Consider the following 21,772-nt stretch of genomic DNA (forward strand, 5'->3'; position numbering starts at 1 on the left):
TTTGGTATATGAAAGTTATGGAATAGAATTGTTCTATAAAAAATGATGAACAAGGTGATTATACAAAGACCTGGAAAGATTTACAAACTGATGCTGAGTGAAACAAGCAGAACCAGGAATACATTGTACACAATAACAGCAAGAATGTGTGATCATCAGCTATGAAAAAACTTGGTTCTTCTCAGTAGTTCAATTATCCAAAGGAATCCCAATAGACTTTAGACAGAAATGCCATCTACAATCAGGAGAATGAATGTAAATCAACACTTGCTATGTTCACTTGTTTTTTTTTTCTGTTTTATTTCTCCCATGGTTTGTTCCTTTTGCTCTGATTTTTCTCTACCAACATAAAACAATGTGCATTAAAAATAAAGAGGGGGAAAAAAAAGAAAAGAATTCCATCGAGAAGTAAAGAGTGAAGCTGCCTAAGACCAATGTAAAAACACAGGAAAATCACCTGTTCAGAGTTTTAAGACTTATACAAAGGATGGAAACAAGAAAAGGTTAAGAATGAACGCAAAAAGAAATTAGGCATGGACCCACACTTAACACCATATACCAAGATAAGATCAAAATGGGTCTATGACCTAGGCATAAAGAACGAGACTATAAATAAATTAGAGGAACATAGAATAGTTTATCTCTCAGACTTGTGGAGGAGAAAGAAATTTGTGACCAAAGATGAACTAGAGACCATTACTGATCACAGAATAGAAAATTTCGATTACATCAAATTAAAAAGCTTTTGTACAAATAAAACTAATGCAAACAAGATTAGAAGGGAAGCAACAAACTGGGAAAACATTTTCACAGTTAAAGGTTCTGATAAAGGCCTCATTTCCAAAATATATAGAGAACTGACTCAAATTTATAAGAAATCAAGCCATTCTCCAATTGATAAATGGTCAAAGGATATGAACAGACAATTTTCAGAGGATGAGATTGAAACTATTACCACTCATATGAAAGAGTGTTCCAAATCATTATTGATCAGAGAAATGCAAATTAAGACAACTCTGAGATACCACTACACACCTGTCAGATTGGCTAAGATGACAGGAAAAAATAATGATGAATGTTGGAGGGGATGCGGGAAAACTGGGACACTAATGCATTGTTGGTGGAGTTGTGAACGAATCCAACCATTCTGGAGAGCAATCTGGAATTATGCCCAAAAAATTATCAAATTGTGCATACCCTTTGATCCAGCAGTGTTTCTATTGGGCTTATATCCCAAAGAAATACTAAAGAAGGGAAAGGGACCTGTATGTGCCAAAATGTTTGTAGCAGCCCTGTTTGTAGTGGCTAGAAACTGGAAAATGAATGGATGCCCATCAATTGGAGAATGGCTGGGTAAATTGTGGTATATGAATGTTATGGAATATTATTGTTCTGTAAGAAATGACCAGCAGGATGAATACAGAGAGGACTGGCGAGACTTACATGAACTGATGCTAAGTGAAATGAGCAGAACCAGGAGATCATTATACACTTCGACAACGATATTGTATGAGGACATATTTTGATGGAAGTGGATTTCTCTGACAAAGAAACCTGAGTTTCAATTGATAAATGACGGACAAAAGCATCTACACCCAAAGAAAGAACACTGGGAAACGAATGTAAACTATCTGCATTTTTGTTTCTCTTCCCGGATTATTTATACCTTCTGAATCCAATTCTCCTACGCAACAAGAGAACTGTTCGGTTCTGCAAACATATATTGTATCTAGGATATACTGCAACATATCCAACATATAAAGGACTGCTTGCCATCTAGGGGAGGGGGTGGAGGGAGGGAGGGGGAAAAAAAAATCGGAACAGAAACGAGTGTCAATATAATGTAATTATTAAATAAAAAATTAAAAAAAAAAAAAAAGAATGAACGCAAAATGTGACAGTCATTCAAGAATACTATTAGCAGTGTTTAAACTGATAATGAATTGAAGCTGATAAAAAGAAAAGTACTCTTTGACTTGACCCAAAGAAGGAAAAAGAAAAATGGGATCCAACCAATCTGTCTTCTATATCATTTGAGATAGGTTTTTCTGTAACCTAGGGTGCATGTCATGTCATGATCATGCCAGACTACTATTACTCTTTATCACAAACTCAAATAAAATAGTCATTTCTTGCCCTTATACTTCCTATTATTTTGAGTCTAGTACTTGATAAGAGCCAGCATAGAATTTCTCTTTGAGGCTTTCTCTGCCTTTTGACTTTGATATTAGTCTGTCTCGGGAGTGTTTTCAGGAGATAACGGCATAACTGGTCCCTCATTACTATTATGCCATGTGTCTATATTAGGCTTGTGATGTTTCTCCAAATCCTTATTTCCTTATTCTTTTGTCAGTGACAAAATGGCTTCAATAACTCCTTTTATTGATCTTTATTCTCCATCATTCTTCCTCCTTCTAGTTCTCAGATTTCCTCAGATGAACATACCTTAATAGTCTGCACATCCTCCTTGTTATATATCCCATTTCTTTTGAATAAATTATACCTATATGGAGGTATGATCTAAGAGCTTTATTCCACCATATCTCAGTGATACTGTGAGGCCAAAATCCTTAAATGAGGAATTCTAGTTCTAGATTTTTGCTTAAACTGGGGGCAAGGCATGGTTTCTGTGATCTTCTGGGTATTTTGGCCATTAATCTTCCTTTTTTTTATAGCTACTCTCTAGTGTACTTAACTTATTCTTATTTATCTTTGTTAGGTGGTATTTATCTCTGGCCAGGAATCTTTTTTTTTTTAATTTGTGGTCTAGAAATCCATATCCCATTCTTCAACACTGCTCATACACAACCAGTTGTTCATTTTTCAACATAACCTCTCTTGCAATCCTTGTCTTTAACAATCAACACTGAGAAAAATATAATTTGTGTCCCAGTGATCTTCAGATTCTTCTCAAATTCTATATCCCTAACCTTGGTCCAATATATATTAAAACATTTGTGGCAGGCACTTTCTGCGGTAACCTTTGGGTGCCTAATGATTGAGGCAGAAATGATTATATACTATGATACATAAATGCAACAGGAATAAATAATATGTAGTATCATAAGAAATTATGAATAAGGAATTCAGAGAAACCAGATAATTTTGGTTATATGGGTGCAGTGAAATAAGCAGAGCAAAGATTTCTCTCTCTCACTCACACACACGCGCACACATGCACACACAAATATTCACTCTAACACACTTTTTACAATATAAATGAAAATGTCATTAAAAGTAAGCGGGATTCTGATGAACAGAATGGTCCCAGAGAACTGACAATACAGAAAAAAAAAATAAAAATAAATACAAGAATAAAAGAAAATAAAAGACAGAAGTCTTCTAATCACAAAGGGAGGTAACTCCCTTTGCTATAGACACTATTAACTATAGTTACTACATTGGGTGATTTTATTTAATTGTTTTCAGTTGTTACAAAGAGGATTATATTTCAAGGTGGGGTAGAGGGAAGCTGAGGCTATGAGCAGAAATGATAGTAATCCAAAAAGATATCAATCAATAAAATTTACATTAACAGTACTTCTTATTTTTGTTAAAAAATCATACATCCTTTTATGAGAGATCACTAATTGATTAATTACCATCAGCTGCTCTGCTTGGTTTTTACTCCATGAACATTTTGTCTTTCATGGGATAATAAGCTCAATACCTGGAATCTTGAAATGTAATTTAGTATCTTCAATTGTCTTTCCTCTATGTTTGGAGAACTGAGCAACTCCTTCTTGGAGATGCTCCTTTTAAGGCATGCCTTTAATAGAGGATTCAAATTTTTCAAGGTAATTTCATTAACCATTAGCAACTCTACTTGGTTTCTCTGCTAGGAACACTCTCCCATTCCTTCTAGCTTCCTTTTGTATACTGTCTTCCCTTAGTAAGAAGATCTCTTCCAATTCTAAAATTATAGTATGACCCTGGGCAAATCACTTAACCCCAATGACCTTGCAGATAAATAGTGATCTGGGCTTACAAACAAATAGGAAATTAAATATGACTTCAAAGTGCTTTCAATGACCTCAATTTACTCACACATTTTAAAAATACTGGATTTACATAATTTTCATTTATAAATAACTTACCTGCTTTCCTCTTATTGTATAAAATAAAAATAAAAGTGGGAAAACAATTTAGCAAAAGTAGTCAATGCATCAATTAAGTCTAAGGATATGAAATATTTCACATTGACAATTCCCCTTCTTTGCAAGGGGAGGGAGACAGAATTCTTATTTCTTCTCTGGGACCAAGCTTAGTCATTATAATTTTATAGCCCTCAGTTTTATTATTATTATTATTTTTTCTCTTTTCCAAAAAATAAAAATTATTATTTTTGTAGTCATTGGGCAAATAATATTCCTGGTTTTATTACTCCTGAATCCTGTATGAGGATATTTTTACATTCTGCATATTTATGGTTTTGTATGGCATAGTAATATTCCTTTAAATTCATGTACCACAAATTGTTTTGCCATTTCTCAGTCAATGGTTATATGCTTTATCTATATTCTTTGTAGAAGCCCATTATTTTTAGCAGCAATATTCTGGCAACATTTTATACCTAAAAATCACAGTAAACAGTAAATTTATCTCAGGAAAATCAAATTATAAGTCACCCAAAGGGCAATGGAAGTAGACTGCATGCAGCATATTACTAATGATTCAGTGAGAATCGATGAAAAAGATGAAAATGTGTACATGGATAAAAAGATGCTACAATGTACCTTCAGAGATATAAGAAAAAACAAAAGGTAGCTTCCAGTGGGATGGGTGGATCTGGATTTCACAAATTACAAGAAGGTCGAGACACAAAACTTGCTGAAAAGGAGGAGGTAAACATTGATGCTCTATGTGTGGACAATATATTACATGGTATACTGGATAGGAAGCATTTGCATATTATATAAGGCAACTGTAGTTATATACTATTTCATACTATGGATGATTGAATTTAATTTTTGCTCTCTCTGAAACGATCAACTCACTCTTTCAAGACAGCTGAATGGGGTGTCAAGGAAACTCTCTCCAAGGTACCAAGAGATAAAAACATTCTATTACCTTAAAATTTTATTGAGTGCCTGATATATGCAGGCTGGGATGAACTACCTCAGAGATCAGATTCAGGATTACATAGTTCAGAATGCTTAATACCGATATGCTTAATGACACTTGGACATCTTTAATTCAGGCTCTGTTACTGAGTGACTATGGACAAATCACAATCTCTCTGAGTCTTAGTTCCTAAAAGTATAAAACAAGTATAAAAAGCATAATCTTTAAGGTTCTTTTTAGGTCTAAATTTTCAATCTTATGATCCAGGAAGGATAGCATAGGATTTTATAGAAGATAGGCTTTGAACTTCCCAACTATGATGGGAGAATTGAATTCTAAATTCTGTAGTACCATTCCCCAATCTTTACCATCATCCCCACAATGAAATATCACTCTCTCCTATCACACTAAAAAAATACAATTATCCTAAGACTGGCAAAAACTTTATGATCTTAGAAAGTCTGAAAGCCCTGAGATCAAGGAAAGGAATACTTTTATGTGAGTTACAAATGCAAATTACTGGCAAGAGAAGCTTCTACACTGAAAAGGACAGCCAATGGAAAGAAGAGGACTATAACTATATAATCATTAAACAAGTACTAGAGATATTTGTGTCATATATAGTGTCAAGGTGAAATGAAAAGTGTCCAGTTGGGTAAATGAAAAACTGCTTTGTGCTCTGATGAGTCTTAAATATTAATCTTCCAGCTGACTGTACCAGCAGATAAAAGGTACTGAATTTTGTTCTATAGTTCTTTTGGGAATTTGCCACCATGCTTTAGCAGCTACTTTCTCTTGAGACTCTGTGGTTTAGACTGGTCTTGCAAGCCTTGACAGTGCCCCTCTATCACAAGTTATGATAGTGTAGACAGTGTACTGGGCTCAGAGTTAGGAGGTCTGTCTATGAATCCCTGTGGATAATTGTTTTAAGGCCTGAACACCTACTGGGTGGGGTATCTCTGCAGCGTACGGTACTCTGACCACTCTTCACTGTGGAGGTGACATTGCTCTCTTGGTTCTCTTGGCCAGTCTGATGACTGTGCATTCTCTGTTGGCTCCTACCACGCCCCAAACACATGGGCTGCCCAGATGGGTCCTGGGCTCTTTCCCTTCTCTCTCTGCTCTACACCCTTTCACGGGGAGACTAAGACAGCTTATCTGGGTCCAAGCATCACCTCTCGAGTGTGACTGCTGGTCCTGTACATGGGATGCCATCTGCCCCTCGTCTCTTTAGAAGCTTCAGTTTCTCTTGACGCTCAGCTCAAGTGCCATCCTGCACCTGATGTCCTGTCTCATCCTCTAGCTACCAACACCTCCCTTCTCCCAAATCACCCTGTATCTCTTTGGATATACATGCATATAACTAGCTGCTCTCCTGTGAAAGTAGTTACTTGAGAGCAGGAACTACTTCACTTTTATCTTTGTATTAAGGCCTAGCACATAATGCTTACTGATTGGAAGTTGTTATGATAACATATTTTTTTTCTCTTTCCAAAATCCCTAATGTGGCATATTTCTGGCAAAGGAAATAAATGATGTTGCATAAAGTAAAGGAAAACACAAAAAACTTCAGTAAATCTCAAACCACTGGACCAAGTAATGTTTTTCTTATCAATCAATATGCATTCATAACATTAAAAAATACTACATTAACTCTGACTCCCTACTCTTGTGCTGAAATCTACTTTCCCTCTTAAAATTGTTCAGCTTTCTTCAATAACATGCCCTAGATTAACCTGCTTTCTGCCTTCAGATCTCAAAATTAGATCTCGTATGTGCTTGTTTTGGTCATGTATTTTCTTAAGATTTTCTTTTTACTTAGATCTGTTCAATCCCCTTCTAAAAGTATAAGCTCTTTCAAGAGTTGGTGCTATCTACTTAATTTGCATTGCACCCAATATATGGTAATTTAGACTTGTTCTTTGTGAGTTAGTTTTGTTTATAAAAGTCATTTTAGGATTATAGTTCCAGTTTTTACCTTTCCTATTAAGAAGTAAACGAGAGACTCTTTGGGAACAATCTGTTTCAATTCTTCAAGTTCCTGTAAAGCAGACTGAAAGAGAGAAAACATAATTAAGTCTCAGGACAATAAAGAAAATGTCACAAGTTCTGAACAAGAATATTCCTATTTTACATATTTCTAAAACTATCTTAAAACTCTCTCTAGGTGTACTTCACTATTTTGCAGTTCTAGATATAGAAACATATTAATATCTAGATATAGAAACATATTAATATTAAACTACCTGGAAAGGAAAAACAAGAAAACAAAACAAAAAATCTTTTATCTGAAGAACTTTAGAATAAAAGAGCGAACAAAAAAAGCTATTTTAAACTGGAATTGTGTTTGTATTTATAGATAAGAAAACATCAATGAGAGGCAATGATCAAGAAAGGTAAAGATGTCAGGTAGGTAATCAAGGTGTCCCTGAAAAGGGAAGCTATAGAAAGAAGTCTAATAAAGTACCTTATACAAACTATGTACTCAAATATTTGTTGAATGGTTATAAGGAAAAAGTAACATAATTAAAAAAAATGCATTCTAGACAAAATTTTAGTGCTCCCCCCCCTTAAAGCTTAGAAAATAAGGTACCCCCCCTCCCTCTCTCAGAGGATCTATATTTATATACTGATTGTATGGATATTCCAAATGTTTTAAGAATATTAATCTTAAGAAAATAAAATTTAACATTCCTTGGCTTTTATAGATCTTAAAATTATGATCACAGAAAAAAAAAGTCATTTAAAACTAGGAGTTGATGAATTTTGTGCATTTCTTTTTTTGGTAGTATTCTTAGGGACAAGGATGGGGACCGGCCTGGGGTTTTATGAGGTGGGAAACTGTAGGGTTAGATAACTCCTTTTGCCCAGATAGGTTGGGGCCATCTCTAGAACATAGGGTCTGACTTGTACAAGGTAAGTATCAGAGGCTACACAATCTCCAAGGCTGACTCTATCCATTATATCAAATGAAATAGGCATTTGATGGTTGAAGTGCATGATCAGTTTATTGTTTTAAATCACTTTTGTTTTGGGAACAAAATAATACTTTTTTTGGCGGGGGGGAGGAGGGGTTGGTGTGTATGTGTGCTACAAGGAGATATCAATGTCTCTCTAATCCTTTCCCTCTTTCTGATTACTAGTTGGTTTTGAGGAAATGAAAGCACAGGGAAGTGTGGACTCCAAGAGCCTGTACAAAGAGATGGAAGACATTGATTTACAGGATTTTTCAGGAAGTAGTGTTTTGCTTCCATTCTACTGCAAAGAATTAGCAGAATACTGGAATGAGGCTTTGGAGATATAGAGAAATGAAGAATGTGCTAGATAAAAGTCTCTTGATAATAAAAGTTGTGAAACTTCATTAGATAAAGGAGTACTAAAATTATTATAAGGCCTTTAATACCTTTATCTTTTAAAAGAAATTTCAAAAAGATGCCTCGATCCAAACACATCAGAAATGAAGATTTTTTTTCACTCTGTATTAGATTTAAAAATTTGTTCTTAGTCTAGAAGCACATACCTAAGCTATATGGCACTGAAGAATATCTAATAGCAAACCCCAAACATCAAATTCTATTTATTATGCTACATGTCTTTTTACATAAATTTCCTCTGGCATAGTTTCAGATTCTGTTCTTTTCAGTATGATAATTTCAAATAAAAGCATACTTTTTGAGAAATATAGGTATCTAATTAGAATAAATCTTATAGATTTCAAGTTTTGCAATTGGACAACTTGAAATAAGTCATTTGCTTTGAAATATATCCATCTATAAAATAAGAATACCATCACTTCAATAATCTATATAATCTATAATATATTTACAATATATTTTAAAGATATTTTACTTAAGCACTTGAAGTCTGGAAGTATATTTTATCAACATCGTGCATCATCATAATGATTATCTTATATTGCACTTTGCAAAGTGCTTTCTTCTTAACACACTTATGAGATCAACAGTATATTAGTTCCATTTTACAGATGAGGAAACGGGTTCAGAGAGACTGGCTTGATCATAGTCACAGAGTTTATGAATCCCCTCCTCACCCTGCCCTCCCCCCCCCCCCCCCAAAAAAAAAAAAAGAAATTCTTGTTCTACTGTTCAAAGAAAATCCCATCTTTAATATTCAATTTAAGAGTATTTATTACCAGTGGGGCTTGGCTTATAAAGAACAATGTTTTAAGAATCATCTTGCAAAATGTTAAAAAGCAAAAGAAAAATATTCATGTAGTTACTCCCTCTAGTGGATAGTAAAACTGAGTTTAAAAGTAGAGCCCTTCATGAGAGCTTAAAATTTTAGTGAAATGAAGTGGCTACACTTTAGGTAGGACATTATAAGGACCAACAACTATTAACTGATAGATCAGTTGAGATGTACCAATTCTGGGTCTTCCATTCCTGGTTCTTTTAACAAATTTCTGAGCATGGGGGGGCTAATCTGTTTTCCTAGTCAAAGACTGATACTGGGGCACATTGCCAGGCAAAATACATCTTCATGACATATAGCTAAATCATAAGTGAGTGAAAGGCTTGAGAGTCAGTCAACCTATAGGCCAATGCCATCACCATTGTCTGTATAGTACACTTGACCAAAAGTTTCTGGAAAAGTTTGTAAGGGCTGATTTAATCCATGAATAATATATTTATACCTGGTGTAATATATCTGATGATACTTCTCATATATAACAGATTAACTCAAATGCTTCTACTGAAATAATTGCAAAAGAAAGAACACTTTTTTTGAAAATACAAATCCTCACTGAAACATAAAACTGAATAATGGTAACAGAAATAAGATGATATGAGATCAACAAATATAGTAGATAAGAGTAAAACAAAACAAAACAAACCTCAAAGAAGCTACAAAGGAGAGTCTGCAGTAGAAAAGTAATACTTAAGATTTTTGAAAAAGGTTAAAAATTAAGTAGAAAGAGATAATAATACTGTTTGAATAATAATAGACACACTTGCCCAAAGGCAGTATCAAAAAAAGGAATAGAAGGAAAGGAGAAGCATAATAGCTAAACATGTTAGAACAGAAATAAGAATTCGATATACCTTTATTTAATTCCTAGCTTTGAAATATTGCCTCCATTAAAGTCTTCATCCATGCCTTGTCATAACAAAAAAGTAAACTAGAATTTTCAAAAGTTATGCTAGCTGAGCACAAACTCCACCAAGTGCTATTAAACTTGATCACAGGTTTAGCTATATACTCATCAGCTTAAATGTAGGTATGCTTATCGTTAGAGTTAGTCAACAATCGGAGATTTTTTTTATCAGAACAATTCATGAAATTATCCACTAAGAAGCAGAGGAACTATAGTCAATCCAGGTCAGGAGAGGGCATGCTAACATGAAATTATGGGTTCTGTATAATATTCAAATGTCTTTATGTAGAAATTTCTTTTCAGGTAATATTTAATATTACCTGTGAGACAAGACAAAAATCAAAGGGACATCAATAAAAAAGAAACAAACTTTTAGAAAGAAAAATTCAATGAAAATGGAGGTCTCTGGCTCTTTTTCTTCCTATGCATGGAGTGTTTTCAGTAAGAAACTAATATGAATTCCTTTGGCTAGCTGTCTAAACTTCTGATTTTTTATGACAGACAGAACTGAGAAAAAACTACTTGTGTTATTTTATATATTTTCTATAAGCCTCTTCCCCAATTTTTTTCTGTTCTCCTTTTCCATCCCTCTTCACCTGTTCTTTTCTCACTACAACTTCTATCAAATTTTTATTCTATACTTTAGCTCCTCCTCCCAGTAGAAGAGACTAAAATGGGAGAAAAGGCATATTCTATTGCTACTTATGCATTTATTTCAGTGCTTAAATTTCCAGTTCATCTCTATCTTACCCGATCTGTTTTATCAACTATCTGGAGATACTCAAAAAAGTGAAAAATTAAAAAGTCAAAGTCTTAACTTATTTAGACTTTGAGGCTATAAAAAAGAAGATTCAAATCACAAAAAGTTCAGGCTAGAAAATAACACTATCCAAAAGAAGACCCCCTCCATATACCAATTAATTAATTAGCCAATCAACTTCTATACAACATTTTATACTAATTGTTACCTAACTTACCTTATATTTTTCATTTGCAAATAAAACTGAGGCTCTGTGGAATTTGCATAGAGGGTTCTTGGGATCAATAATGATGGCCTTGTTTAAGGTATCCAAAGCCTTTTCAGATTTCTTTAATGCATGCTGAACCTATATGAGGAATATTAAGAGAATACAATTTTATACTACTTTGATTTTCACAAGGAGATACAATATGATGTAGTGCTGAACCTAATCTATTATAAAAGAAATGGAAACACACACACACACACACACACACACACACACACACACACACACACACACACACACACAGTTAAAATGGAGCCATTTTGTACACTGCTGAGTCAGAACTGTTTAGATATTATTCACTGGTCAATCATGATTTCTAAGTAGTCTGATTTGTACTTGTATCAAAGACTATATTATATCTGCTGTGTGAGCACCTGTTGTCTTAGTCTATACAAAAAAGTAACGCTCCTGTTTCTCTTCACAATGCAAAAACGCAAACTTTAGAGAGATCAGTGATAATGCTAATTTGCCTTTCCCCTCTAAATTTATATGAAATTATACATAAAACATTACTTTGTGTACAATAATTTTTTGAATTAAAAATAAACACAATTTCCTTGATTTTATTTTAAAATATCTAGTGTTGCTTTTACCACATTCCATGGAATCCTTACCAGCAATAACAGATTCTAATCTAAATGATTTTGGGAAATGCCATGGTAGATAATTGTTTTATTTCAGTGACAATGAATACTTATAGAGCATTATCATTCAAATAATTTATTTTAAAAAATCAATTATAGTTTACATTTATACAGTACTTTTTCATTTACAAAACACACTTTCTTCACAACTCTGAGTTAGAAATACGATTAGCCACCTTTTAAGATGGAAAAAAACCCAAAAAGAGAGACTGAGGGAGTTGGCCATGATGACACAGACAGTAACACCAAAGCTGGGATTTGAATCCAGGTTGCCTGACTCCAAATGCAGGCTCTTACTATTATATAATATTGCCCATGAAATTAAAATTATTTCCCCAAAGAGGTAAACTGAATTGCTGACCATAAGATAAGAGCACAGTTCTCAAAAGTCTATGTTTATGGCAATGTACTGTCATGCTCCTTATAAAGAATGGAATGAATATTGGGATGAGGCTTAAACAAAACAAAAAATACCAATAACAAGAAATGGAGAGCATGAAAATATTGCTCACTTCTAACTGTTAAATTCATGCAACTGGTTTTTATCAGTAGTCAAAATATAACCAGAATTACACAAATTGAAAGTTGAAAGGATCCTTGGAAGTCATCTAATTGAACTTATAACAAGAAGAAATTTTCTCCTATAAAATATCACCCATTCAGTCTTTCCTAAAGACGTCCAATGAAATAAGAAACTATTATCTCTTGAAACGCCCTATCTTACTTTTAGATAGCTCCAATAGTTTGAAAATTTTTCTTGACCCTAAATGCTAGGTGTTTAAAAGAGATATGCAGCTACTGTTGGCTAAATGAAGTTTTTATTGTAAATGGCATTTCATGTTTCCCTATTCTATAATAACTTGAAGAGTTAGCAAATTTCTGTATTGCCATTGGAACTTGCACAGAACAGTCAATAATGAATTTAATTTTTAGGGGAGGGGGAAGAACAGCATTATTTTATTCAGATAATATGCACAAAAGAAAAAAAACTGATCAACTATTTTTGACTCAGTTTTTGATAGAATACCCTCATCTGCCTCTTCCTTTAATGCTCCATTCTTAATTCCTCCAATCAAATTCCTCCCAAATTTTTCCTTTAAAGAAGATTCAAATTAGAACTTTTCAGGTAACTCTCCATTATTTACTAATAGCTCTGTTTGGTTTTGACTCTATAGAAGCTCTTCACCTCTACTCCCCTGCCCCCTCCTCTTCCCCAGTTTCCATTTGCATTGCCTTGAAGGCAGAAACTGTCTTATTTGTTATCTTCCTGACACAAAGTAAGTGTTTAGTAAGTGTTTACTGAATCATTTCTGAAACAGAAAGCTACTTACAACTCCAATATGACAAAGAAGAACTGAACTCTGAGGGTTGATATCGAGTGCTTTCTGGAAATGCATTTCTGCAAGGCTGAATTTTTCTTGTTTGTAATAAATCATTCCCAATCCATACCTGCAAGTACAAAAGAAAGTGTTACTTCAGTTCAACTGCTAGGAATTTTTAGAAGCTAATCTTACTGAAGAAGTGGCCAAAAATTTAAATACCCTGGAACTTAAGGAATTAGTTAGTGACAAAATGTTGGTTATCTTGTAGTGAGATGAGAAGCAAACAACTAGACAGCTAACTATTTTTAGAAACATACTATTAATAGAGTCCAAATAGGTACTTGTCTCCAAAATTTTATGAAAAATAAAAAATGTAAAACTTTATTTAGAAAAAAAGTATTAATTTTTCATAAAACAAAGAAGTAGTATGTTTTCTTATTAATGAAATTTTATTTAAGTAGATTACAACAGTACCTTTACTTATCATTTAGTCCTTCAACTCAATCAGCCAAAACAGTAGTAGTAGGCTGACAAAAACAGTGATGAGGGAAGGAAACAAAAATTTATTCTTTCTTATTTTTGCAACAACAATAGCAACAATAACAACAACAAAGAATGGAAATAATTGCTTCCCCAAGGAATATTAAAGGAAAAATATGGATGCCATAGAAGTAAATAAAAAATTAAATGTCATTTGTCTGAAACCACATTAGGAATATTTTTATATAGTTGAGCTGCCATTTATTGAGCTGGTAAATTACCTAGGCCTCTTGTTTGTTTCTAATTTCCTTCTTACTATTCCAACTATTGGTCATTCTGATGCTTTAATAAAAAGGGAAAATGGTTAAAAAACAAATTATTTAATTATTATTAGTTATTAGCAGTTCTCATTAGGCTCATGATTAATAGTCCTCATTATGTATGGTTAATAGTTAAAATGACTAATCTGATGTTTTCTCTAACAGTTATGGCCAGGCTCTGCTAACATTTGGTTTTATGTGTGCTTCATATAAAGAAAATTGGGTTAAACATTTAACTACCACCAAGTGTTGTTGCATGTAATATATCTGATAGGTAATAAACAGTTTACTAGATTAAAACAGTTTTCAGAAATAACACAACAGAAAACTTTCCAAAATAACAACATCATTAAGGTTTTAATATTTACTTACCATGCATTATAATGTCTAGGATTGACTCTGATTGCATTTCTAAAACAGGCTAATGCCTTATCTAGTTCTTCCGTTAGCACGAATTCATGTCCCAGCAGTGTATAGGCATAAGCATAATTTGGATCAACTTGGATAGCTCTCTGGAAGAATTTAATTGCAATATCATGCTCTCTTTGCAAACTGAAACAGTTTCCTGCAGCACACCAGGCCTAATGAAACATAATAAAATATATCTAAGACATTAGTTTATACAACAATTATAAACTCTTTTTATACCATAGAGCTAATTCAATTAAGTCAGTCTGATTGATATTCTTTAGCCAGTCAGTGTAAGAGTGTACTATATTTTGTAGATACTTCTGAAATATAAAAATGCAAGTATAAAGAACTAGTTACAAGGCTTATTAAGTGTTCATGAATGAACGTCTATTTCATGAAACAGCAATAATATTCTAGTCAACTCTCTTGATTAATGAGATGATCTGCCTTATGACTTACTGATTTTATGGGGCTTAAACTCAACAATTTACACCCAATTCAACAGTGCCCACCTCATGCAAGATTGTGCTATTCACTACGGGCAATGTGGTCTTGGCTTGAGTGCCTGGAAAGGATCGCACAATTCAGAGCCAGGAGCAACCTTGGGCAGCCATCTCTCCCAGCTTACAAAGAGGAGCTGGAGGCCCGGGAACAGGAAACCTTTTGCCCCTAGTTGCAGGGACAAACTTGACAGAACCCCATGGGAGCTGCCAGGTGGATGGGGCCTTAGCATCCGTTGACTTTCCCCTCACTGCTTCCTTCCCCACCCCCTCTGTAGAGCTCATCAAGGTTTGACTATATATAAGAGTGCCAACACCAACGTGCCTCTGGTGAATTTTTATCCATGTCAGTTAAGTCCTTGGAAAGAACTGAAAGAGCAACATCTTTCTGAAGATGCCAAAGTGTCGTGGAATAGATCTCCAGGCCCTCCACCCTGTAGTTTTCAATCCGTCTCACCTCCGAGAATATTCGTTCTGCCTGAAATAGGAGGAAAACCTGTCAGAGAGAATGCACCATCTACACATGTGTGCTTCTTCCTTCCCAGGCTAGATGATAAGATCTTATGGAAGAAGAACCCGCATAACTCTCCCTTTAGAATGCGAGGCACAGTGCCATGCACAAGAAGCATTCACTAAGTGTTCACTGAATGAAGTACAGGGAGGATCCAGGGTCAGAACTCCCCATCAGTTTGAAGATCATCTACACCACACTTATGAGTTCCAGAAACTGGACATTCTTTTTAAAGTTACATAAAACCCACTTTTATGTAATTCCTACTTTAGTCATCCTTCCTAGAATCCCAGGATCCCAGGCCAACCCTTGTGAAATTTTCAGAATGATATTTTAAAGCATGAGTCTGTCCATATTATCTCTCTGCTCAAAAAAAAAAAAAATCTCCAGAAATTGTTGCCTATAGGAAAAAATATTCCTTATTCTGACATTCAATGCATTGCACAATACCCTTATTTCACATTATTTTATATATTCCATGTTACAACCAAACTGGACTATTAGGTTTTTAAAACAATAGCATTTTTATTATAAAGTAGTTTAAGATTGTGCACTGTCGCACCACCTTTGCAGAGTTCAAATCTGGTCTCAGACACTTATTGGCTGTGTGACCCTGGGTGAGTCACTTAACCTTTTTTTGTCTCAATTTTCTCATCTATAAAATGAATTGGAGAAGGAAATGGCAAACCACTTGCTGTGTGATTCTGGGTAGGTCACTTAGTCCTGTTTGCCTCAGTTTCCTCATCTGTAAAATGCGCTAAAGAAGGACATGGTAATACACTCTGGTATCTTTCCCAAGAAAACCATCATAATGAGTTGGGTGTGACTGAAAAGGACTAAATAGCCCATATGTGTACAGCTTCATTCATGAAAAGAATTGGTTGATCCTAAGTACTCTCTAAAAGTTCTTCTAAGTGCTATGAGCTTGTGTACAAGCTAAAGATTCAAAGCTTGCTCTCTATGTTTTGCTATGGTATACTGTGTTTATAGAACATATAGAGCATATTTATGAAGCAATTTTGCTTTTACCTCTAAACAAAAATTACATAAAGAGCATCCAATAAAAATATAGCAAATCTGGCAATTTGAGAATTAGTTGTTAATGTTCAATGTTTAAAAATAAACCAATTTGTATTTTACTACATAAAATTATTTCAGAAGGAGGGTAATAAGAGAGGAAGAGAAATTATATTTTTGATATATTGTTCGTTTTTATTAAATAATACCCTTTCTTCTACCTATAAAAATTGATAGATTGGGGGGGAGTTCTAATATGCAAAACTTAATTTTTTTTTATTTATAAAACATAGGCACGGGTAATTTTTCAACACTGACTCATGCAAAACCTTCTGTTCCAACTTTTCCTCTCCTTCCCCCCATGCCTTCCTCTAAATGGCAGGTAGTCCAAAATATGCTAAATATGTTAAAATTATATATTTTACGTAAACTGATTCTTATTATACCAGAAATTCACTCTAATAATTGAATTTGCATAAAGCACTTTGCATAGATTCTTTATTCCTTTGATTTCAACAGTATATCTAAAGATCCATCATACTTGATCTGCTGTACAGGGGACATAATCTCAGATTAATGCATCTAGGGCCACCTCCAGTCATCCTGACCTCTATCTTGCCACTGGATCCCAAAAGCATCTGAAGAAGAAAGTGAAGCAGGTAAACTTGCACAGCCTTTCCTCACTTTTTTTTTTTTTTTGCTGGAGCAATTGGAGCTAAGTGACTTGCTCAGGGTCACACAGCCAAGAAGTGTTAAGTGTCTGAGGCTAGATTTGAGCTTAAGTCCTCCTGACTTCAGGGCTGGTGCTCTATCTACGGCACCAACTAGATAGATGCCCCTAGTCCTCCTTCATAGAAAAAGTGCTTTATAAATCTTAAAGTACTATACAAATATGAGTTATGAGACTATTCAAGAAATGTGTAATTTTCCTTATCTTTGCCTTGTAAGAATCCAGGAGATAAACTAATCTACCTTTCAAAGTAAGGAAGAATGATTTCTCCTAAATTATAATGAATGAGAAAAATCATAATGCTACTGCAGTGACATTATATGCTAAATATTTCAGCCTTATCTAGGAATGAAGTTGGAAATTTTCACTAGGCTACAGAAAGTTTCTGGTTGTCTATATTAATGTGTGTGCATATGTTTCTATACTCACCTGCATATACTCTGACAGTTCAAAGTAGGCTCTTCCAATCTGGCACAGTACCCAACCAGTATTATAGTGGTGAGAAGGGAGGTGGCTCAATATGTTTATCGCTTCTTTGCAGTTATAGGAACACAAAGCTAAGTAACCTTTCCCCATATCACGAAGAAGGCTCATCAAACCTTCTAGGAAAAAAACAATTCAGTAAATAAAGTAAAAGAGCACAGTAGAATAGTACATGAATATAGTTATCATATACTGAAAAGCCTCCTAGTCTTCTAAGGAAGAGGCAGTCAGGTGAGTTCATGGATAAAGCAGAAATCAGGAAGACCCGAGTTCAAATCAGCCTCAGAGTCTTACTAGCTGTGTGGTGCTGGGCAAATCATTTAACCTGTTTGTCTTAATCCATTGGAGAAGGAAATGGCAAACCATTCTAGTATCTTTGCCCCCCAAAATCCCCTGGACAGTATTGGTGAGGCATAGTCACTAGGTCACAAAGAATTGGATACAAATTGTATAATTAAACAACAACTTCTAAGGAAAAGGTAGTTATGAAAGATATTGGGGCATTTAAATAAAATAGTGTAAATAATTTAAAGTGTCAAGTGAATCTATTTAAGACATTATAAAAGATTTAAAACAGACCTGCTGCTGCTTTCTGAATAGTGAAAGCTTGGATCTGTGGTGTTACCGTGGATATTTTTCCTTCTGAAATGATAGAAGAGTCCAATTTTGTAATTTCCAGACTATCATTTATGTTTGGTTGAGTTATTCCTCCTTTATTAGTCTTGCTTTTTGTTTTTCTGTTTGGAATTTTAGGTGGAAACTTCATTTTTAACTTTTTACTATTCTCCTGCAAAAAGAGTAAAACAAAAATAAAAACAAACCCAATAGTGTGGTTTTAACCATTAGGTATTCAACTGCATAAAGACTTCTGGGGTACTCTGGATATTTCCCAGTTTTTTGAACACACTATATATTGTCTTCCTAAGACTGTCACTGTTTTTGTGACAGATTTTTATATAAATTTCCCCTCAGTATATAAGCTTTTTCACAAGGAATATATTCTTTAGTCACTAATTTTACATGCAATAGGCATACTGACTAATCAAAGTCATTATAATCAGTCAACAGAAGTATAGTTGCTGGTGACAAATGCATTGTGTGCTTGAATTTACTGTTCAAAAAAAAAAAAAAGCATATGAATCACCACATGGGTATTTGAAGGCAAACTAAATGCCAAAGTAAACTTCATGAAAACCCATACAATGTTTCCCCTCAGGTATCATAAGATGACTTATAAGGGATCTACTAGGTTTGTGAAATATAGTTTTTAAGACCAGATATGGCAGGGCTCACTGATGGTATTGGGAAAAATTGGTGAAACTTTTAAGTTTGGGAGCTGAGCTATATTTGCATTCAAGGCAATAAAGTGTCTGCACTAATTTGGTAGTTATATGGCCAGTCCTGTGTCTACTTAAGGAGGGACAAACTGGATCAGTTTAAAGCAGATTAAAGCTTCCATTTCAATATTAGCATCAGGCTCTAAGTGGCAGCTTTGGAGATCTAGTCTCCAAAAAACAAAACCCAATCAGAAGAAGTAAAAAACCCAGAGAAAGAACAAGAGATAGTTTTAAATACCTAAAAGTTTCCAGAATGAATTCCAGAATAATTCCATAATAGTAACTTAAGGAAATAACTCTCTAAAACTCAATTAACAACAATCCTGCAATGTGGTAAGTATTAGATCAATTACCTTGGTTGTAGAGCTGTCACTAGTAAAAAGTCGTGAGCTTCTTCGAGGCAGTGCATTGGGTGGAGCAGCAATAGTGGGGCTCAATACCTGAGGTGTTGTACTATTAAAAAAAAGTTTATTAAAGAAATGATATACTTTTAAAAATAAATTTTAAATCTTAAAATGCTAATTACTGTTTCAACTCATAAAATATCAGGAAAATTAGATCCAAACGCAAAAGGTGATAAGTTTGGCTTTCTTCCCTATTTCTAATATTTAAATTTTATAAGTTACAGTAACACTGTTGAAGCACAGTGACCCTTTATTTGAAAGTGCTAATCTAAACCTCACAATATGCACCAAGTCTCTAGGGCAACAAACTCATTCATAACCAATTTTATCTGAAAATCTATCTTCAGTATAGTAAGTCTATGGCAGTAGAAAAACAGCTGGGCCAAGAACATATTCTAAACTTGCTGCTAACATAAATACTAATGTTAAACATGTACATCACCAAAAAAAAATTCTTCAATCCACAAAATGCATGACCACAAGATTTTTTTTATGCTTCAGTAAATAGAACTTTAACTTTTATAGCCCACTCTACTTAGGATATAGAAGACCATGCCAAGCTTAAAAGCCAGCTAAGCTTGGATAAGTCACTTAACTGCTCTGAGCTTCAGTTTCCTCATCTGTAAAAAGCCTCACAGGGTTACTGTGAAGATCAAATGAAATAATATATGTATAAGAGCATAGAAAACTTCAAAGTGCTAGATAAATAGTATGGCATATTTTTACTGTATAAAAAATTCCAAATAACACAAGGAATCAAAATGCCTTTGTAAAAAATACCACCGAATACAACATTTATGCCTGGACTACTTTTCCTTATGAGGCTCTGTGCAATGTGCTAGGGACACGAAGATGAAAAAGGACACATTTCCTGCTCTCCAAAGAGCTTACAATCTAGCATATAGTGTGCATGTGTGTGATGGGGATGGAGAGTTGGGGTGGAAAAAGGAAGGAAGGACAAGACATATATACAAATAGCTAGATATCTAAGTTAGAGAAGTACATAGGAAAGGGAAGGGTGATATGACAGGAAATGGAGAATCATTTCTAACTAAAAGTATAAGGAGAAGATTCATAGAAGAAGAGGTGGCAATGTGAAGGAAGAAAAGGGTTTTGGCCTTTTCTTGGCTCATTTCAGGCCCATTGGAAGACAGTGGTCATGTACTATGGACAACATGTTGACCTATGGGAGGGAACTGGTTGTAGCTACAAATCTCTCATAAACAGAACACTGGTAAATGTCCAGGGATTAAGAACAGATACCAAAAGGTGGGAGGAAATGTAGAAGGAAAGGTGAAAGTGTTATCTCTACCCCTTTTGAAAAAATAAGGACCTATAATAGGAAAGAGACCATTTTCATCCCTATCCCATTGTTTTGTCCTTGGGAATCAGGAGTGTCAGAGAAAGTAGCAGAAGCCTAGAAAAGATAAAGGGTACCAAAAAGTGCCTCTGATCAAAGATATATTCCCTATGCCATTATCTGATTAGCTATTTGTTTGGGTTGACATATTTTCCTTTAAGATGCAGATATCCTTTGGCAAAGTTAAACCTATTGCTCAGTCATACTTAATAATAAACGATAGTGTCAGAAAAAAATTTTTCTCTAACCCTCCAATGGCTAGAAGGAAATTTTGGGAGACTAGGTCTTTTTAGGAAAGAAGTTAAAAAAATATTTAATCTGTGAAAACAGGTCATAAAGAGGCTATTAGTAGAAAGGGATGCACAAATGGGAAACTCTGAAACACAGAAGAGTACTGTTCTGGGAGTAGGGATTGAAAGAAGGGTGCTAAGACATGGAAGGTGCCAAAGAAAAATGTCCTCTTCTTGGTTTTGTCCAAGACACTAGTAGTTACAAAGTCCTAGGATTCCGGGGGGGGGGGGGGGGGGGGGGAAATCAGCAAAATGCCATGTATTTAGCCTATAGAAGTGAAAACATGGAACGAGCAAGCTGACACATTAATAAGGTTATGTTAAGTACATTCTTATGAATATACTGTGCAAATGGGAGTTTGCAAAGTTAAGTTTAAGTAACACCAAAACTCTTAGCTAACCTCTTAGGAGGAACAAAATTCAAAACAAAAAACGAAAAAATTCTTCTCTCTCTGCTTTTCTTGGATGTATAAACCAATTGTAAATGTTTTTATTTCATCAAGAGGAAGTACAAAAAAAACTTAGGATGCTATTCAAATTTAGCTTTATCAATCGATTCTGGGAGACGTGCTTCAAAATTTTTGTTTTCTTTGTTAACATCCTGTTTTGTATGGTTTTCTAATAAAGACTGAAATATTCTTATAGATATCAGTAGATTCTGAAGGAAAAGGAATAAAGTAGCTTGAAGAAAATCTTGAATGGTGCCACAGGACAATTTATGTTTGAAGGAAAAAGTAAAAACTTGGGCTATATGG

The 21,772-nt window shown here is 34.4% G+C and overlaps 1 protein-coding gene across 5 annotated transcripts in view; it reads right to left on the reverse strand.

Moving 5' to 3' along the window:
- The window catches only part of CDC27 (cell division cycle 27), a 90,560-nt gene that overhangs the window by 9,288 nt on the left and 59,500 nt on the right, over positions 1 to 21,772 (reverse strand). For 3 of the 5 annotated variants that reach the window (XM_051994924.1, XM_051994922.1, XM_051994926.1), the window contains exons 10-17: positions 19,317 to 19,416; positions 18,206 to 18,413; positions 17,573 to 17,745; positions 15,211 to 15,363; positions 14,347 to 14,555; positions 13,184 to 13,301; positions 11,158 to 11,286; positions 7,043 to 7,117 (exon numbers count right to left, since the gene is read on the reverse strand). In XM_051994924.1, the coding sequence (XP_051850884.1) occupies positions 7,043 to 7,117; positions 11,158 to 11,286; positions 13,184 to 13,301; positions 14,347 to 14,555; positions 15,211 to 15,363; positions 17,573 to 17,745; positions 18,206 to 18,413; positions 19,317 to 19,416 (1,165 nt within the window). The remainder of the gene's footprint in view (positions 1 to 7,042; positions 7,118 to 11,157; positions 11,287 to 13,183; positions 13,302 to 14,346; positions 14,556 to 15,210; positions 15,364 to 17,572; positions 17,746 to 18,205; positions 18,414 to 19,316; positions 19,417 to 21,772) is intronic. The other 2 variants (XM_051994925.1, XM_051994923.1) reach the window with 1 other exon arrangement.

This window comes from Antechinus flavipes, chromosome 4, assembly GCF_016432865.1.
Source record: "Antechinus flavipes isolate AdamAnt ecotype Samford, QLD, Australia chromosome 4, AdamAnt_v2, whole genome shotgun sequence".
Lineage (NCBI taxonomy): Eukaryota > Metazoa > Chordata > Mammalia > Dasyuromorphia > Dasyuridae > Antechinus > Antechinus flavipes.